Here is a 16,419-nt window from a genome sequence, read left to right on the forward strand (position 1 = left end):
ACTCTGAGCAACTTTAGGAAACTTCGAGAAACTTTGGAACAGTGTGCAGTGCGTAGATCACAGCCGCAGCGGGACAAACGCCGTGTTACCTTTTGCGATCCCCTGTCCTGACCACTCTTGTCCATAGCCGGCCGGAGGAGCCGCTGCAGGTGCCGGCGGGGAGGAGCGGAAGACGAACGCTCGCTATTTAACTGTCGGAGCTGTCCCGCCCTACACTGGGCCGGTTTACTACGTGTTACCTCCGAGTCCCTCCTACCGCTCCGTGTGTGAGTGGCAAATGAGTGTGCGGGCGCGTGGAGTGCGTGTGTGTGCGTGGTTGTGAATGTGTGTGTGCCTGGGCTTGAGTGAGTGTGTGTGTGTGTGAGAGAGAGTGGTGGTGTGTATGTGTACTGTATGTTTGTATCGGTCTGTACAGTACGGGATGTGAGGTGACATCCCCCACCCCCAGCGCTGGGGTTCCAGGTACCCGGTATGCCACAGCCTCTGAGAGCTGGCAGTGTTAACAGGAGAGTCACACCACGACCCTTGTGACAGGCAAGTTAGCAAAGGTCAGCAGAGAGGAGGACTACAGAATGCAGTGTCAATAGTGACATGAAAGTGGTACCTGTCAGGGCCAGAGGGAGTCCACAGCAGCAATCTCCAAAGGGGCTGCTGCTAGAGGGCATAGAAACAGAAAACCTACAGCACAATACAGGCCCTTCAGCCCTCAAAGTGCTCTTGTTTCCCCCACAGTCCAAAGACGTAGGGGTTAGTGGGCTCATTAGTCACATGTGTGTGTGTGTGTGTGTGTGAGGCATGGGCTCATTTGTCTGGAAGGACCTGTACCTCAAAACTAAATGAACAGACTAGGTACCTGTGCTTTATTTGTACGTGGAAACATACAGTGAAATGTGCTATTTATGTCACGACGACACGGTCCGAGGACGTACTGGGGGCAGCCCGCCAGTGTCGCCACACGTTCTGCACGCTGCCGATTTACTACCCCTAACCTGTGGAAACCCACGCGTCGTGGGGAGAATGTACAAGCTCCATTCAGGCAGTGGTGGGAATTGAACTCTGACACACAGCGCTGTAACGCAGTTACCACGCCAGCCCTAGCTCACTCTGAATGGTCACTTCACCTCAGGGGACAGGTTAGTGACAAAGACTCATTCCAATCCTGTCAAACACCTTTCTGTCCAAACTGGGAGGATGTCCCAGCGGCTATCCATTTCATTTCCAATCCCCATTTCCATTCTGACTTGGCCCCCTCTACTACCACATTGAGGACATTTTCAGGTTGGAGGAGCAACATCAAATCTTCTGTCTGAGTAGCCTCCAACTTCCAGTAATTTCTCCTCTCTCTCCCTTCCCTTTTTCATTATCCATTCTGTCTCCCCTTTTACCCCTCGTCTTCAGCACATCTCCCTCTTGTTCCCCTCCTCCTTCCCTTTCTCCCACGGTCCACTCTTCTCTCCTATCACAGTCCTTCTTATTCAGCTCTTTACTTTTTCCACCAATCACCTCCCAGCTTCTCACTTTATTCCTCCCTCCCCCACTCATCCTCTTCCCCCTTACCTGGTCTCACCCGTCAGCTTCCAGCTTGCATTCCTTCCCCTCCCCCACCTTCTTATTCTGGCATCTTCCCCCCTAACGTTCCAATCCTGTCGAAGGGTCTCGGCCCAAACCATCGACGCTTTATTCCCTTTCATCGATGCTGCCTGACCCACTGGGTTCCTCCAGCGTTTTGTGTGTGTTGCTCTAATTCCATGCCCTCACTTCGGGAAGTCTGATCACCTGACTGTACTTCTACTCCCTGAGTACAGGCAGAGACTGAAAACTGCAGCACCACCAGTGAGGACCAAGAAGGTTTGGACAAGGGAAGCACAGGACTGCTTTGAATCGGTGGACTGGACTGTGTACAGGGATTCATCTTCCAACCTGGATGAGTATGCTGCAGTTGTTACTGACTTCAATAAAATCTGTGTAGATGAGTGTGTACCTACAAAGACTTACTGTACGTTCCCAAACCAAAAGCCGTGGATGAACCAGGAGGTACGTCGTCTGCTGAAGGCTAGGTCTGTGGCGTTCAAATCTGGCGACCCAGGCCTGTACCAGAAAACCAGGTATGATTTGTGGAGGCTATTTCAAGGGTGAAGAGACAACTTTGAACGAGGTTGGAGGCGACATCGGATGCACAGCAACTCTGGCAGGGTCCGCAAGACATCACTTCCTACTAAGTGAAACCCAATAGCATGAATAACAGTGATGCTTCACTATCGAATGAACTCAACGCCTTCTACACACACTTTGAAAGGGAGAACACAGGTACAGCTGTGAAGATCCCTGCTGCACCCGGTGACCCTGTGATCTCTGTCTCAGAGGCCGATGTTAGTCTGTCTGGAAAGAGAGTGAACCCTCGCAAGGCGGAAGGTCCCGGTGGAGTACCTGGTAAGGCTCTGAAAACCTGTGCCAACCAACTGACAGGAGTATTCAAGGACATTTTCAACCTCTCACTGCTACAGGCAAAAGTCCCCACTTGCTTCAAAAAGGCAACAGTTATACCAGTGCCTAAGAAGAATAGTGTGAGCTGCCTTAATGACTATCAACCGGAGCACTCACATCGACAGTGATGAAATGCTTTGAGAGGTTGGTTATGACTAGACTGAACTCCTGCCTCAGCAAGGACCTGGACCCATTGTAATTTGCCTATCGCCACAATAGGTCAACAGCAGACGCAATCTCAGTGGCACTTCACATGGCTTTAGACCACCTGGACAACACAAACACCTACGTCAGGATGCTGTTCATCGACTATGGCTCAGCATTTAATACCATCATTCCCACAATCCTGATTGAGAAGTTACTGAACCTGGGCCTCTGTACCTCCCTCTGCAATTGGACCCTCAACTTCCTAACCTGAAGACCACAGTCTGTGCAGATTGGCGATAACATCTCCTCCTCGCTGATGATCAACACTGGTGCACCTCAGGGGTGTGTGCTTAGCTCACTGCTCTCTCTGTATACACGTGACTGTGTGGCTAGGCATAGCTCAAATACAATCTAAAAATTTGCTAACGATACAAGCATTGTTGGTAGAATCTCAGGTGGTGACGAGAGGGCGTACAGGAGTGAGATATGCCAACTAGTGGAGTGGTGCCACAGCAACAACCTGGCACTCAACGTCAGTAAGATAAAAGAGCTGATTGTGGACGTCAAGGGTAAGAAGAAAGAACACATATTTCTCCTCTTCGGGGGATCAGAAGAGGAGAGAGTGAGTAGTTTCAAGTTCCTGGGTGTCAAGATCTCCGAGGATCTAACCTGGTCACAACATATCGATGCAGTTATAAAGAAGGCAAAACAGTGGCTATACTTTATTTGGAGTTTGAAGGGATTTGGCATGTCAACAAATACACTCAAAAACTTCCACAGATGTACCATGGAGAGCATTCTGACAGGCTGCATTACTGTCTGGTATGGAGGGGCTACTGCACGGGACCGAAAGAAGCTGCAGAGGGTTGAAAATCTAGTCAGTCTCATCTTGGGTACTAGCCTACAAAGTACCCAGGACACCTTCAAGGCGCGGTGTCTCAGAAAGGCAGTGTCCATTATTAAGGACCCCCAGCACCCAGGGCATGCACTTTTCTCACTGTTACCATCAGGTAGGAGGTACAGAAGCCTGAAGGCACACACTCAGTGATTCAGGAACAGCTTCTTCCCCTCTGCCATCGGATTCCTAAATCAACATTGAACCCTTGAATACTGCCTCATTTTTAAAATATATATTATTTCTGGTTTTTGTACGATATTTAATCTATTCAATATGTGTATCCTGTAACTTATTTATTTATTATTATTTTATTTTTTTTCATCTGTATTAAGTATTGCATTGAATGGCTGCTGCAAAATTAACAAATTTCACATCAGACGCTGGTGAGTATAAACCTGATTCTGCTTCTGATTTCCAGCGTCTGCAGTATCCCTTCTGTCTACTTCGCCTGGTCCTCCACCGTCCTGGCTTCTGTAGGATATCCATTCCGTCTGCAGCTGACTCCGTTCCCCCACCCCGCAGCCTGCCCAGTTTCTCCTGCTCCAGCCCACCCACTCTGGTGAGACTTTCACAAGTTCAGCTTCAAGTTCAAGTTTAAATATCATTCACCCATACATGAATATAGCCGAAGGAAACAGCGTGCCTCCGGGGCTGAGGTGCAAACCGCCTTACCAGCAGCACAAGGCACACTGTACGTAGCATAAATATGGTTATGATTTCAGAAAAACAGTCACACGGAGAAAAAGATAATTTTGCCCGAAATCCTGAATGGCATGACTGTGCATAAATGTTCCTTGTCCAGCTTGTTTGTCCATCAAGTGAATAGTGGAGGGCAGCACTGAGCAAACACAGGAAGGGCCATACCACCAACCCAGTATAGGTTCTGCTGCTGTGGCCCATCCACTTCAAGGTTCAATGTGTTGTGCATTCAGAGATGCTCTTCTGCACACCACTGTTGTAACGTGTGGTTATTTGAGTTACTGTCACCTTCCTGTCTGGCCATTCTCCTCTAACCTCTATCAGTTTTGCCCACTGACAGGATGCTCTCTGTTTTCCTCACCACTCTCTGTAAACTCGAGAGGCTGTCGTGAGTGAAAATCCCGGGAGATCAGCTGTTTCTGAGATACTCAAACCTCCCCGTCTGGCACCAAAAATCATTCCACAGTCAAAGTCACTTAGATCACGTTTCTTCCCCGTTCCGATGTTTGGTCTGAACAACAACTGAACCTCCTGACCATGTCTGCATGCTTTTATACATCGAGTTGCTGCCAGATGATTGGCTGATTAGATATTTGCCTTAACGAGCAGGTGTCTATGTGTACCCAATAAAGTGGCCACTGAGTGTATAAACACAAGAGATTCTGCAGATGGTGGAAATCCAGAGCAACACACACAAAAGAAATGCTGGGCAGATTCAGAAGGTCAGGCAGAGCATCTAGGAAAATGAATAAACAGTTGAGGTTTCAGGATGGATTGGACAGTCTATGTACGTTGTGTAATGTTAATGTATGTTTCTGTAATTTATGCTTGGCATGTTGGTAATGCAGGCTGCTCTTGCTGAAATATTCATGGCATTGATACCCAGGGTGTGGTATCTGTGATCGTGTCCACACAGGGGACAGTACAGAGCGCCACAGTAGTGCAGCGGTCAGTGCGACGCTGCAGCAAAATTTGGGGTTCAGTTCTGATGTCCTATATCAGGAGTTTCTACCTCCACCCAGTGACTGTGTGGATTTACACAATAGACAATATGTGCAGAAGTAGACCATTCTGCCCTTCGAGCCTGCACCACCATTCTGAGATCATGGCTGATCATCTACTATCCTGCCTTGTCCCCATATCCCTTGATTCCCCTATCCATGAGATACCTATCTAGCTCCTTCTTGAAAGCATCCAGAGAATTGGCCTCCACTACCTTCTGAGGCAGTGCATTCCAGACCCCCACAACTCTCTGGGAGAAGAAGTTTTTCCTTAACTCTGTCCTAAATGACCTACCCCTTATTCTTAAACCATGCCCTCTGGTACTGGACTCTCCCAGCACCTGCAACATATTTGTTGCCTCTATCTTGTCCAATCCCTTAATAATCTTATATGCTACAATCAGGTCCCCTCTCAATCTCCTTAATTCCAGCGTGTACAAGCCCAGTCTCTCTAACCTCTCTGTGTAAGACAGTCTGGACATCCCAGGAATTAACCTCGTGAATCTACGCTGCACTTCCTCTACAGCCAGGATGTCCTTCCTTAACCCTGGAGACCAAAACTGTACACAATACTCCAGGTGTGGTCTCACCAGGGTCCTTGCTCTTGTACTCAATTCCCTTTGTAATAAAGGCCAACATTCCATTAGCCTTCTTCACTGCCTGCTGCACTTGCTCATTCACCTTCAGTGACTGATGAACAATGACGCCTAGATCTCTTTGTATTTCTCCCTTACCTAACTCTACACCATTCAGATAATAATCTGCCTTCCTGTTCTTACTCCCAAAGTGGATAACCTCACACTTATTCACATTAAGCGTCATCTGCCAAGTATCTGCCCACTCACCCAGCCTATCCAAGTCACCCTGAATTCTCCTAACATCCTCATCACATGTCACACTGCCACCCAGCTTAGTATCATCAGCAAATTTGCTGATGTTATTCTCAATGCCTTCATCTAATTTGTTGATGTAAATCATAAACAGCTGTGGTCCCAATACCGAGCCCTGTGGTACCCCACTAGCCACCACCTGCCATTCCGAGAAACACCCATTCACTGCTACCCTTTGCTTTCTATCTGCCAACCAGTTTTCTATCCATGTCAGTATCTTCCCCCCAATGCCATGAGCTGTGATTTTACCCACCAATCTCCTAAGTGGGACCTTATCAAATGCCTTCTGAAAATTGTGGTACACTATATCCACTGGATCTCCCTTGTCTAGCTTCCTGGTTACATCCTCGAAAAACTCCAACAGATTAGTCAAGCATGATTTGCCCTTGGTAAATCCATGCTGGCTCGGCCCAATCCTATCACTGCTATCTAGATATGCCTCTATTTCATCTTTAATAATGGACTCTAGCATCTTCCCCACTACTGATGTTAGGCTGACAGGTCAATAGTTCTCTATTTGCTCCTTCCCTCCTTTACTAAAAAGTGGGATAACATTAGCCATTCTCCAATCCTCAGGAACTGATCCTGAATCTAAGGAACATTGGAAAGTGATTACCAATGCATCCGCAATTTCCAGAGATTTCTTCCGGGTGCTCCGGTTTCCTCCCACGGTCCAAAGATCTACTGGTTATTAGGTTAATTGGTCATCATATGGTTAGGCTACGGTTAAATTGGGGGCCGCTGGCCGGCGTGGCTCGGAGCTGGGAAGACCCTTGACCATGCTGTATCTCAAAATTACAGAAATGCACAAATAGAACAGACAGAGCCAGAGTACGCCGGCTTCAGAGAGGTCAAACGGGTGAGTGCATGAACATTAAGCACGCAATTCTTCGATCACTGTTCTCATTGCAAAACATACTATCAGCTTTGTGGACAAACAGATGGTTCCAAAGTCCCGGGTGGTGATAAATTATTAAGAGATGAGTTCTCAGTCCTCATTATGCCTTCCTCGCCTTATTTATCTTTTGGAATCAGAACAATTCTCGGTTAATGGCAGAGATTCTAAAGGTTCAAAGTAAACCTATTATCAAAGCACCAGATACAATTCTGAGCTTCATTTTCTTGCAGGCATTCCCAGTAAAAACAAGGAAACACAGTAGAACCTGAGAAAGGGCGTACAGGAGTGAGATATGCCAACTAGTGGAGTGGTGCCGCAGCAACAACCTGGTAATGTCAGTAAGACGAAAGAGCTGATTGTGGACTTCAGGAAGGGTAAGACGAAGGAACACATACCAATCCTCATAGAGGGATCAGAAGTGGAGAGAGTGAGCAGCTTCAAGTTCCTGGGTGTCAAGATCTCCAAGGATCAAACCTGGTCCCAAATATCGATATAGTTATAAAGATGGCAAGACAGCATCCATACTTCATTAGGAGTTTGAAGGGATTTGGCATGTCAACAAATACACTCAAAAACTTCTACAGTTGTACTGTGGAGAGCATTCTGACAAGCTGCATCACTGTCTGGTATGGAGGGGCTACTGTACAGGACCAAAAGAAGCTGCAGAATGTCGTAAATCTAGTCAGCTCCATCTTGGGTACTAGCCTTCAAAGTACCCAGGACATCTTCAGGGAGTGGTGTCTCAGAAAGGCAACATCCATTATTAATGACCTCCAGCACCCAGGGCATGTCCTTTTTTCACTGTTACCATCGGGTAGGAGATACAGGAGCCTGAAAGCACACACTCAGCGATTCAGGAACAGCTTCTTCTCGTCTGCTATCCAATTCCGAAATGGATATTGAATCTTTGGACACTACCTCACTTTTTTAATATACAGTATTTATGTTTTTGCATGTTTTTTTCAATCTATCAAATATATGTAATTGATTTACTTATTTATTATTATTATTGTTTTCTCGCTGCTAGATTGTGTGCTGCATTGAACTGCTGCAGCTAAGTTAACAAATTTCACAACAGATGCCAGTGATAATTAACCTGATTCTGATTCTGAAGACTGCACACACTAAGACAGACAAACAACCAAAGTGCAAAAGATAACAAAATGTGCAGAGATGAAAGAAAATAATAACAATTACAAATTATTCTATTGAAATGGCAGAAGAGATTAAAAGACAAATTTGAAACCTTAGCTCATCTAATGGATAACCTGGGCAAGAGAGTTAGCAGAAAAGCTAAGGAAATACTAAGGTCCATACACGATATGATCAACCTGACAAAAACACGGTAGAGTTTACAGACACAGTGGAACAAATGCAGGGCACTTGCAAAGCTAGGCTAAATAGATACATGAAATGCACTCCGTGAAGAACACAGAATTATCAGTTTGGGAACAGCGAAGAAGGTTTACACAAGACGTTGAAACTAAATTCGACTTGCCAAACTGTTACCAACCCTAGCACAGAACTACCAACAAACACAGAGATAATGAACTTTTGGTCTAATATCTGGACAAACAGGGCAACGCACAATCAAAGAGCACCATGGAGTAGGGAGGAAAAGGAAGGCACTCATACGATTGAAGAAGTGCAAATACCTGAAGTTACAATGCTTATGCTGAAAGAGGTTATAAAAAACAACCACAGCTGGAAAAGTACTGGAAGTGGTAAGTCATAATTATTGGAATAAAATATTACTCACCTTTATCTGTACCTATTAACATTTATCAAATTTTCTTAAAAATCCTGACAATGTACCTGAATTTTTGACAGAAAGTAAAAGAGAAATCACAAAAGATTCATCAAAATTTTCAACCTCTCACTGCTACAGGCAGAAGTTCCCACTTACTTCAAAAAGGCAACAACTATACCAGCACCTAAGAAGAATGATGTGGTCTGCTTTAATGACTATCACCCGGTAGCACCCACATCGACACTGATGAAATGCTTTGAGAGGTTGGTTATGACTAGACTGAACTTCTGCTTCAGCAAGGACCTGGACCCATTGTAATTTGCCTATCGCCACAATAAATCAATGACAGACATAATCTCAATGGCTCTCCACACTGCTTTAGACCACCTGGACAACACAAACACCTATGCCAGGATGCTTTTCATCGACTATGGCTCAGCATTTAATACTATCATTCCCACAATCCTGATTGAGAAGTTGCAGAACCTGGGCCTCTGTACCTCCCTCTGCAATTGGATCCTCAACTTCCTAACCGGAAGACCACAGTCTGTGCAGATTGGCGATAACATATCCTCTTCGGTGACGATCAACACTGGTTAACCTCAGGGGTGTGTGCTTAGCTCACTGTGTGGCTAGGCATAGTTCAAATTCCATCTATAAATTTTCTAACGATAATTGTTGGTGGAATCTCAGGTGGAGACGAGAGGGCGTGAGATATGCCAACTAGTGGAGTGGTGCTACAGCAACAACCTGGCACTCAACGTCAATAAGACAAAAGAACTGATTGTGGACTTCAGGAAGGGTAAGACGAAGGAACACATACCAATCCTCATAGAGGGATCAGAAGTGGAGAGAGTGAGCAGCTTCAAGTCCCTGGGTGTCGAGATCTCTGAGAACCTAACCTGGTCCCAACATATCAATGTACTTATAAAGAAGGCAAGAGAGTGGCTATACTTTATTAGGAGTTTGAAGAGATTTGGCATGTCAACAAATACACTCAAAAACTTCAATAGTTGTACCGTGGAGAGCATTCTGACAGGCTGCATCACTGTCTGGTATGGAGGGGCTACTGCAGAGGACTGAAAGAAGCTACAGGGCTGTAAATTCAGTCAGCTTCATCTTGGGCACTAACCTACAAAGTACACAGGACATCTTCAAGGAGCGGTGTCTCAGAAAGCGAGAGTCATTATAAAGGACCTGCAGCACCCAGGGCATGCCCTTTTCCCACTGTTACCATCAGGTAGGAGGTAGAGAAACCTGAAGGAACACACTCAGCGATTCAGGAACAGCTTCTTCCCCTCTGCCATCTGATTCCTAAATGGACATTGAATCCTTGGACACTACCTCACTTTTTAAAAAATATACAGTATTTCTGTTTTTTGCAAGCTTTTTAAAAAATCTATTCAATATACGTAATTGATTTACTTATTTATTTAATATTTTTTCTCTCTCTGCTAGATTATGTATTGCATTGAACGGCTGCTGCTAAGTTAACAAATTTCACGTCACATGCTGGTGATAATAAACCTGATTCTGATTCTGAAATATTGTCCTGTTACTTGTTTACAAACTATATATGAAATTGTAATGTCACATATGTGGCAACCCATCACCACTCACTCAGTTGACCACAATATACTAACAGAGGAGCAGAAAGGGTATGAGAGGATGTAAGGAACGACTGATAATAGATGACGCAATTCTGGAAAAGCAAAAATCTTTCACATCGCTGTAGTGGCTACCAAAGTCTCTGTTCCACACTCATAGTTATTAGAAGTTCTTACTATATATGAATTGCACCCATTACTTGTCTGAAATTCCTGCAACATCTGATGAAGCACTGGCACAATATTAACAACCAAAAAAGAACAGCCACCATTATCAAAATGAATTGAGGCATTTTCTAGGGCAACTCTCTAAGTCCACTTTGGTTCTGTCGAGCTTTAAACCAGCCCTCTAATTTTCTGAATCAGATGAAAATTGGGTATCAAATCAGAAGTGACGAAATGCGCTATACTTTAATATGCCTTCTACACATGGAGGATTTGAAATTGAACGCTCCTTCATCAGTTAAGCTAAAGCAATTAATTCAATTATTTTCAAAAGATGTAAACATGAACTTTGGACTAGATAAGTGCAGAACATGAGACATAAAGAAAGTTGCAATAGAGCTCATAGAATACGAAACAGAGCAGCAGGATACAGCACAACCGTACCAAACATACAAGTGTCTGAGATAGCAACAAGCAAAGAAAATAGATCGTTGTGTGATATAGAGAAAATTTCTGACAGAATTTACTTCAAGGCTGCCAAACAGAACTCTATAGTAAAAAAATGACAAAGACAATAAATGCTTTTTCTATCCCTATATTAATATATTCTTCTGGCATGATTTTTGATCTGGAAAATTTACAAAGAAAAATACAAAGTGAAATGATATGTTTCACTTATCACTTAACATTATGCATATTCAACTGTGCTTAGAATAACACCACCAAGGGGGAAGAGGAATAACAGACATTAAGAACCTACACAACAGTCAGATTAAACTTTCATCAATGAAAAGAGGACTCAGCCCTCCATGCAAGCATATGCAATTCTGTTAAGTACACACCACTAACTCTGATGAGAGCATGTCACTGAAACAAAGGACAGAACCACTCTTGAAGAAAAAGGTAGCCAATGGAAGAGTAGAGCCCTCCAGGGAAGACCTCTCCACGATCTGAGCAGACCAGATGTCAATAAGGAAACACTGAACCCCTGGCTCAGATTTGGCGACCTTTTCCTAGAAACAAAATGGTTGCTTGTGGAAATATAGGACCAAGTGCTTAACACAACAATCATCAAAAATACATTAAAAAAGAAGAACAACAAATTCAAGATGATAAACGTAGAAAATGCTAAATGAAAAACTAGAAACAATCCAACACATTAAGGGACCCTGTAGCAGTTTAACACAATCTGATTACTTACACAGGCACAATCGTGTGGCAAACAGTATTCATCAAAGTTTTGCATTAAAATACAGACTCGTGAACGAAAGCACACCTCACGAATGAAGCCCAATCCAGTTTTAGAGTCAGAATGCCACAAATTATATTATGACCGAATATTTATTACAGATAGGACAATCCATAATAACTGTCTGGATATAATATACAGGATAATCAAGCAAGCAGAATTTATTTAACAGATATAGTCATTCTAAACACACAACATACCAAAATCAACAAGTAAAAACATCAGAAATATGCTGAATTAAAAGAGGAAATTGAAAGACTTTGGAACATGAACAGGGTATACTTTGTCCCAATAGTAATATCTACAACTGGCATCATCCCAAAGGTACTACACAATAGCATTAAACAATTAGGACTACACAGCAACATAAGATCATAAGATATAGGTGCAGAATTAGGCCATTTAGCCATTCAAGCTTGCTCCGCCATTTCATCATGGCTGACCCAATTTTCCTCTCAGTTCCAATCTCCTGCCTTCTCCCTGTATCCCTTCATGCCCTGACCAATCAAGAATTTATCAACTTTGTCTTAAATATACATAAACATGTGTCCACCACACCTCCCTGTAGCAAAGAATTTCATAGACTCACCGCTCTCTGGCTAAAGAAATCCCTCCACATCTCCATTCTGAAAGGATGACCCTTTATTCTGAGGCTGTGTTCTCTTGTCCTCATTTTTATATTCTAGCCTATCATTGCATTTGCCTTCCTCACCACAGACTCAACCTGCAAAGTAACCAGCAGGGAATCCTGCAAATCCCTTTGTGATTTTTGATCCCAAATCTGATTTTTGTCTTTTCTCTCCATTTAGAAAACAGTCAAACCTTCTATTTCTTCTATCAAAGTGCATGACCATACAATTTCTGACACTATATTCCATCTGCCATTTCTCTGCCTAATCTGTCTAAGTCCTGCTGTAGCTACTCTACTCCCTCAAACCCACCTGCCCCTTGTATCATCTGCAGACTTTGCAACAAAGCCATTAATTCCATCATCCAAATCATTGACATGTAATGAAAAAAGAATCAGTCACAACCAGACCCCTGTGGAACACCACTGTCATCGGCAGCCTGTCAGAAAAGCCTCCCTTTATTCCCACTTTTTGCCTCCTGCCAATAAGCCACTGCTCTGCACTCTGTACCATGGGCTCTTTACTTGTTAAGCAATCTCATGTGCAGCACCTTGTCAACACCTAAAGATTCTCCTTTACCTACCTTGCTTGTTATTTTTCAAAGGATTCCAACAGATTTCTCAGGGAAGATTTTCCCTTGAGGAACCCATGCTGACCTGGGTCTATTTTATCACGTGCCTCAAAGTACCTTGAAACCACATTTTTAACAATCATCTCCAATATCTTCCAAATCACTGAGTTCATGGTAACTGGCCTACAATTTCTTTTCTTCTGCCTCTTTCCCTTCTTGAAGAGGGAGTGACATTTGTAATTTTCCAGTCCTCCAGAACCATGCCAGAATTTATTAATTCTTCAAAGATCATTACTAATACCTCCACAATCTCTTCAGCCACCCCTCAGAACACTGAGGTTTCCACCAACTGGTCCAGCTGGCTTATCTACCTTTAGACCTTTCAGCTTCCCAAACACCTTCTCTCTAGTAATGGTAGTTGCACTCACTTCTGCCTCTGACACTCTTGAACTTCTAGCACACTGCTTGTGCCTTCCCCAGTGAAGACTGATGCAAAATACTTATTCAGTTCACCCACCATTATTAACTCTACAGCTTCATTGCCAGCAGTTCAATACCCACTCTTGCCTCTCTTTAGCAACACACACAAACTGCTGAAGGAACTCAGCAGGCCAGCTAGCATCTATGGAAAAGAGTAAACAACCAATGTTTCAGGTTGAGACCCTTTGTCGGGACTGAAAAGAGAGATTCAGAATAAAACAGCAAGGCGGCAGGTGATTGATGAAACCGGGAGAGGGGGAGGGGTGAAATAGTGAGCTGGGAAGCTGACTGGTGAAAAAGATAAAGAGCTGGAGAAGGGGGAATCTGATTGGAGAGGGTAGGAGACCATGGAAGAAAGGGAAGGGAAGGAGCACCTCAGGGAGGTGATTAGAAGGTCAGGAGATAAGAAGAGAGAGGGAAATGGAAATGGGGTATGGTGAAGGAGGGGGAATCATGAAAGGGGGGTGGTGCAATTTACTGAAAGTTGACGACATCGATGCTCATACCATCAGGCTGGAGGCTACCCAGACAGAATATAAGATGTTTCTTCTCCACCTTAGTGTGGTCTCATTGCGGCAACAGAGGAGGCCATGGACTGACATATCGGAATAGGAATGGGAAGAAGAACTGAAATGGGTGGCTACCAGGAGATCCTGCTTTTTCTGGTGGGTAGAGAATATGTGCTCAGCAAGATGGTCTCCCAATCTATTGTCAGGTCTTACTGATATACAGGAGACCACAACGGGAGCACCAGATACAGTAGATGGCCCCCAAAACACTTGCAGGTGAAGTGTTGCCTCGCTTGGAAAGGCCTTTTGGGGCCCTGAATGGTAGTGGGGGAAGAGGTATAGAGACAGGTATAGAGACTTGTTCCATGTGCAAGGATAAAAGACCAATGAGCTTAGGGAATAGATCAGCATCAACACAGAATTATGATGTTGTGGCCATTACTGAGACTTGGTCGCAGAAGGAGCAGAATTGGCAGCTCAAAATTCCGGATTCCACTGTTTTGGATGTGAGAGAGCAGGAGGGGTTAAAGGAGGAGAAGTGGAATTACTAGTCAGGGAAAACACCACAGCAGTGCTCCGTAAGGACAGACTGGAGAACTTGACTAGTGAGGTGTTGAGTGGAACTGAGAAATAAGAAAATTATTACACACAAAATGCCGGAGGAACTCAGCAAGCCAGGCAGCATCTATGGAAAAGAGTAAACAATCAACGTTTTGGGCCAAGACCCTTCATCAGGGCCTGATCAGGTACTCTTTTCCATAGATGCTGCCTGGCCTGCTGAGTTCCTCCAGAGTCTTGTGTGTTTTGCTTGGATTTCCATTATCTGCAGATTTTCTCTCATTTGTGAATAAGAAAGGTATGACTACGTTAATGAGGTTATAATATTACATATCACTCAACAGTCCGTGAAATTCAGAGGAAGATTGTAAACTGTTGCAAGAAACATAAGGTTGTTACAGTAGGTGATTTTAACTTTCCACATATTGACTGGAAACCGCATACTGTAAAAGGATGAAATGGGATAAAATTTGTCAAATGTATTCAGGAAAGTTTCCTTCATCAGTGTGTAGAAGTCCCAACGAGAGAGCATGTGGTACTGAATCTGCTATGAGGGAATGGGACAGACAGGTGACAGAAGTTTGTGTAGGGGAACACTTTGCATCCAGTGACCACAGCGCCGTTAGTTTCAAAGTAAATAAGCAAAATGATAGGTCTGGTCCAGGGATTGAGATCCTAAATTGGAGAAAGTCCATTTTGATGGTATCAGAAATGATCTGGGACAGGGTGTTTTCTGGCAAAGGTGTACTTGGGAAGTGGGAGGCCTTCAAAAATGAAATTTTGAGAGTACAAAGCTTGTATGTGCCTGTTAGAATAAAAAGTAAAGATAACAAATGGTTTTCAAGAAATATTGAGGCCCTGGTTTAGAGAAAAAAGGTGTATTACAGGTATAGGCAAGTAGGAAGAAATGAGGTGCTTATGGAGTACAAGAAATCCGAGAGAACAGAAGAAAGAAATCAGGAAGGCTAAAAGAAGGCATGAGGTCGCTCTGACAGACGAGGTGAAGGAGAATCCCAAGGGATTCTACAGATATGTTAAGAGCAAAAGGATTGCAAGGGACAAAATTGGTCGTCTGGAAGATCAGAATGATGATCCATGAGTGGAGACAAATCAGATGGAGGAGATCTTAAAAGAATCTTTTGCATCCGTATTTACTCAGGAGACGGACACAGAGTCTATGGAAGTGAGGCAAAGTGGCATCAACTTCATGGACCCTGTACAGATCACAGAGGAGGAGGTGCTTGCTACCCTGAAACAAAGCAGGGTGGATAAATCCCCAGGGCCTGACAAGGTGCTCCCTCTGACCCAACATAAGGGTATGGCTGTATAAGTATTTGGATGGATGTGGAGGATAGTCAGCACGGCTTTGTGTGTGGTCCTTCATGTCTAATCAATCTTATAGAGTTCTTGGAGGAAGTTACCAGGAAAATGGATGAAGGCAAGGCAGTAAATGTTGTCTACATGGACTTTAGTAAGGCACTTGACAAGGTCCCGCATGGGAAGCTGGTCAAGAAGGTTCAGTTGTATAACCATATAACAATTACAGCACGGAAACAGGCCATCTCGGCCCTTTTAGTCCACGCCGAATGCTTACTCTCACCTTGTTCCACTGACTCGCACTCAGCCCATAACCCTCCATTCCTTTCCTGTCCATATACCTATCCAATTTTACTTTAAATGACAATACCGAACCTGCCTCTACCACTTCTACTGGAAGCTCGTTCCACACAGCTACCACTCTCTGAGTAAAGAAATTCCCCCTCGTGTTACCCCTAAACTTTTGCCCCATAACTCTCAACTCATGTCCTCTTGTCTGAATAAACAAGTTGCTCGACATTCAGGATGAGGTAGTAAAATGGAATAGACATTGGCTTTATAGGAGAA

General features: G+C 44.1%; 1 protein-coding gene across 4 annotated transcripts in view; it reads right to left on the reverse strand.

Moving 5' to 3' along the window:
* The window catches only part of slc2a2 (solute carrier family 2 member 2), an 80,161-nt gene extending 79,919 nt beyond the window's left edge, over nt 1-242 (reverse strand). For all 4 annotated transcript variants that reach the window (XM_059991677.1, XM_059991659.1, XM_059991686.1 and 1 more), the window contains exon 1: nt 90-242. In XM_059991677.1, the coding sequence (XP_059847660.1) occupies nt 90-125 (36 nt within the window). In that variant the 5' untranslated portion in view covers nt 126-242. The remainder of the gene's footprint in view (nt 1-89) is intronic.
* Nucleotides 243-16,419: the final 16,177 nt, after the last annotated feature.

Source organism: Hypanus sabinus, chromosome 2 (genome assembly GCF_030144855.1).
Source record: "Hypanus sabinus isolate sHypSab1 chromosome 2, sHypSab1.hap1, whole genome shotgun sequence".
NCBI lineage: Eukaryota > Metazoa > Chordata > Chondrichthyes > Myliobatiformes > Dasyatidae > Hypanus > Hypanus sabinus.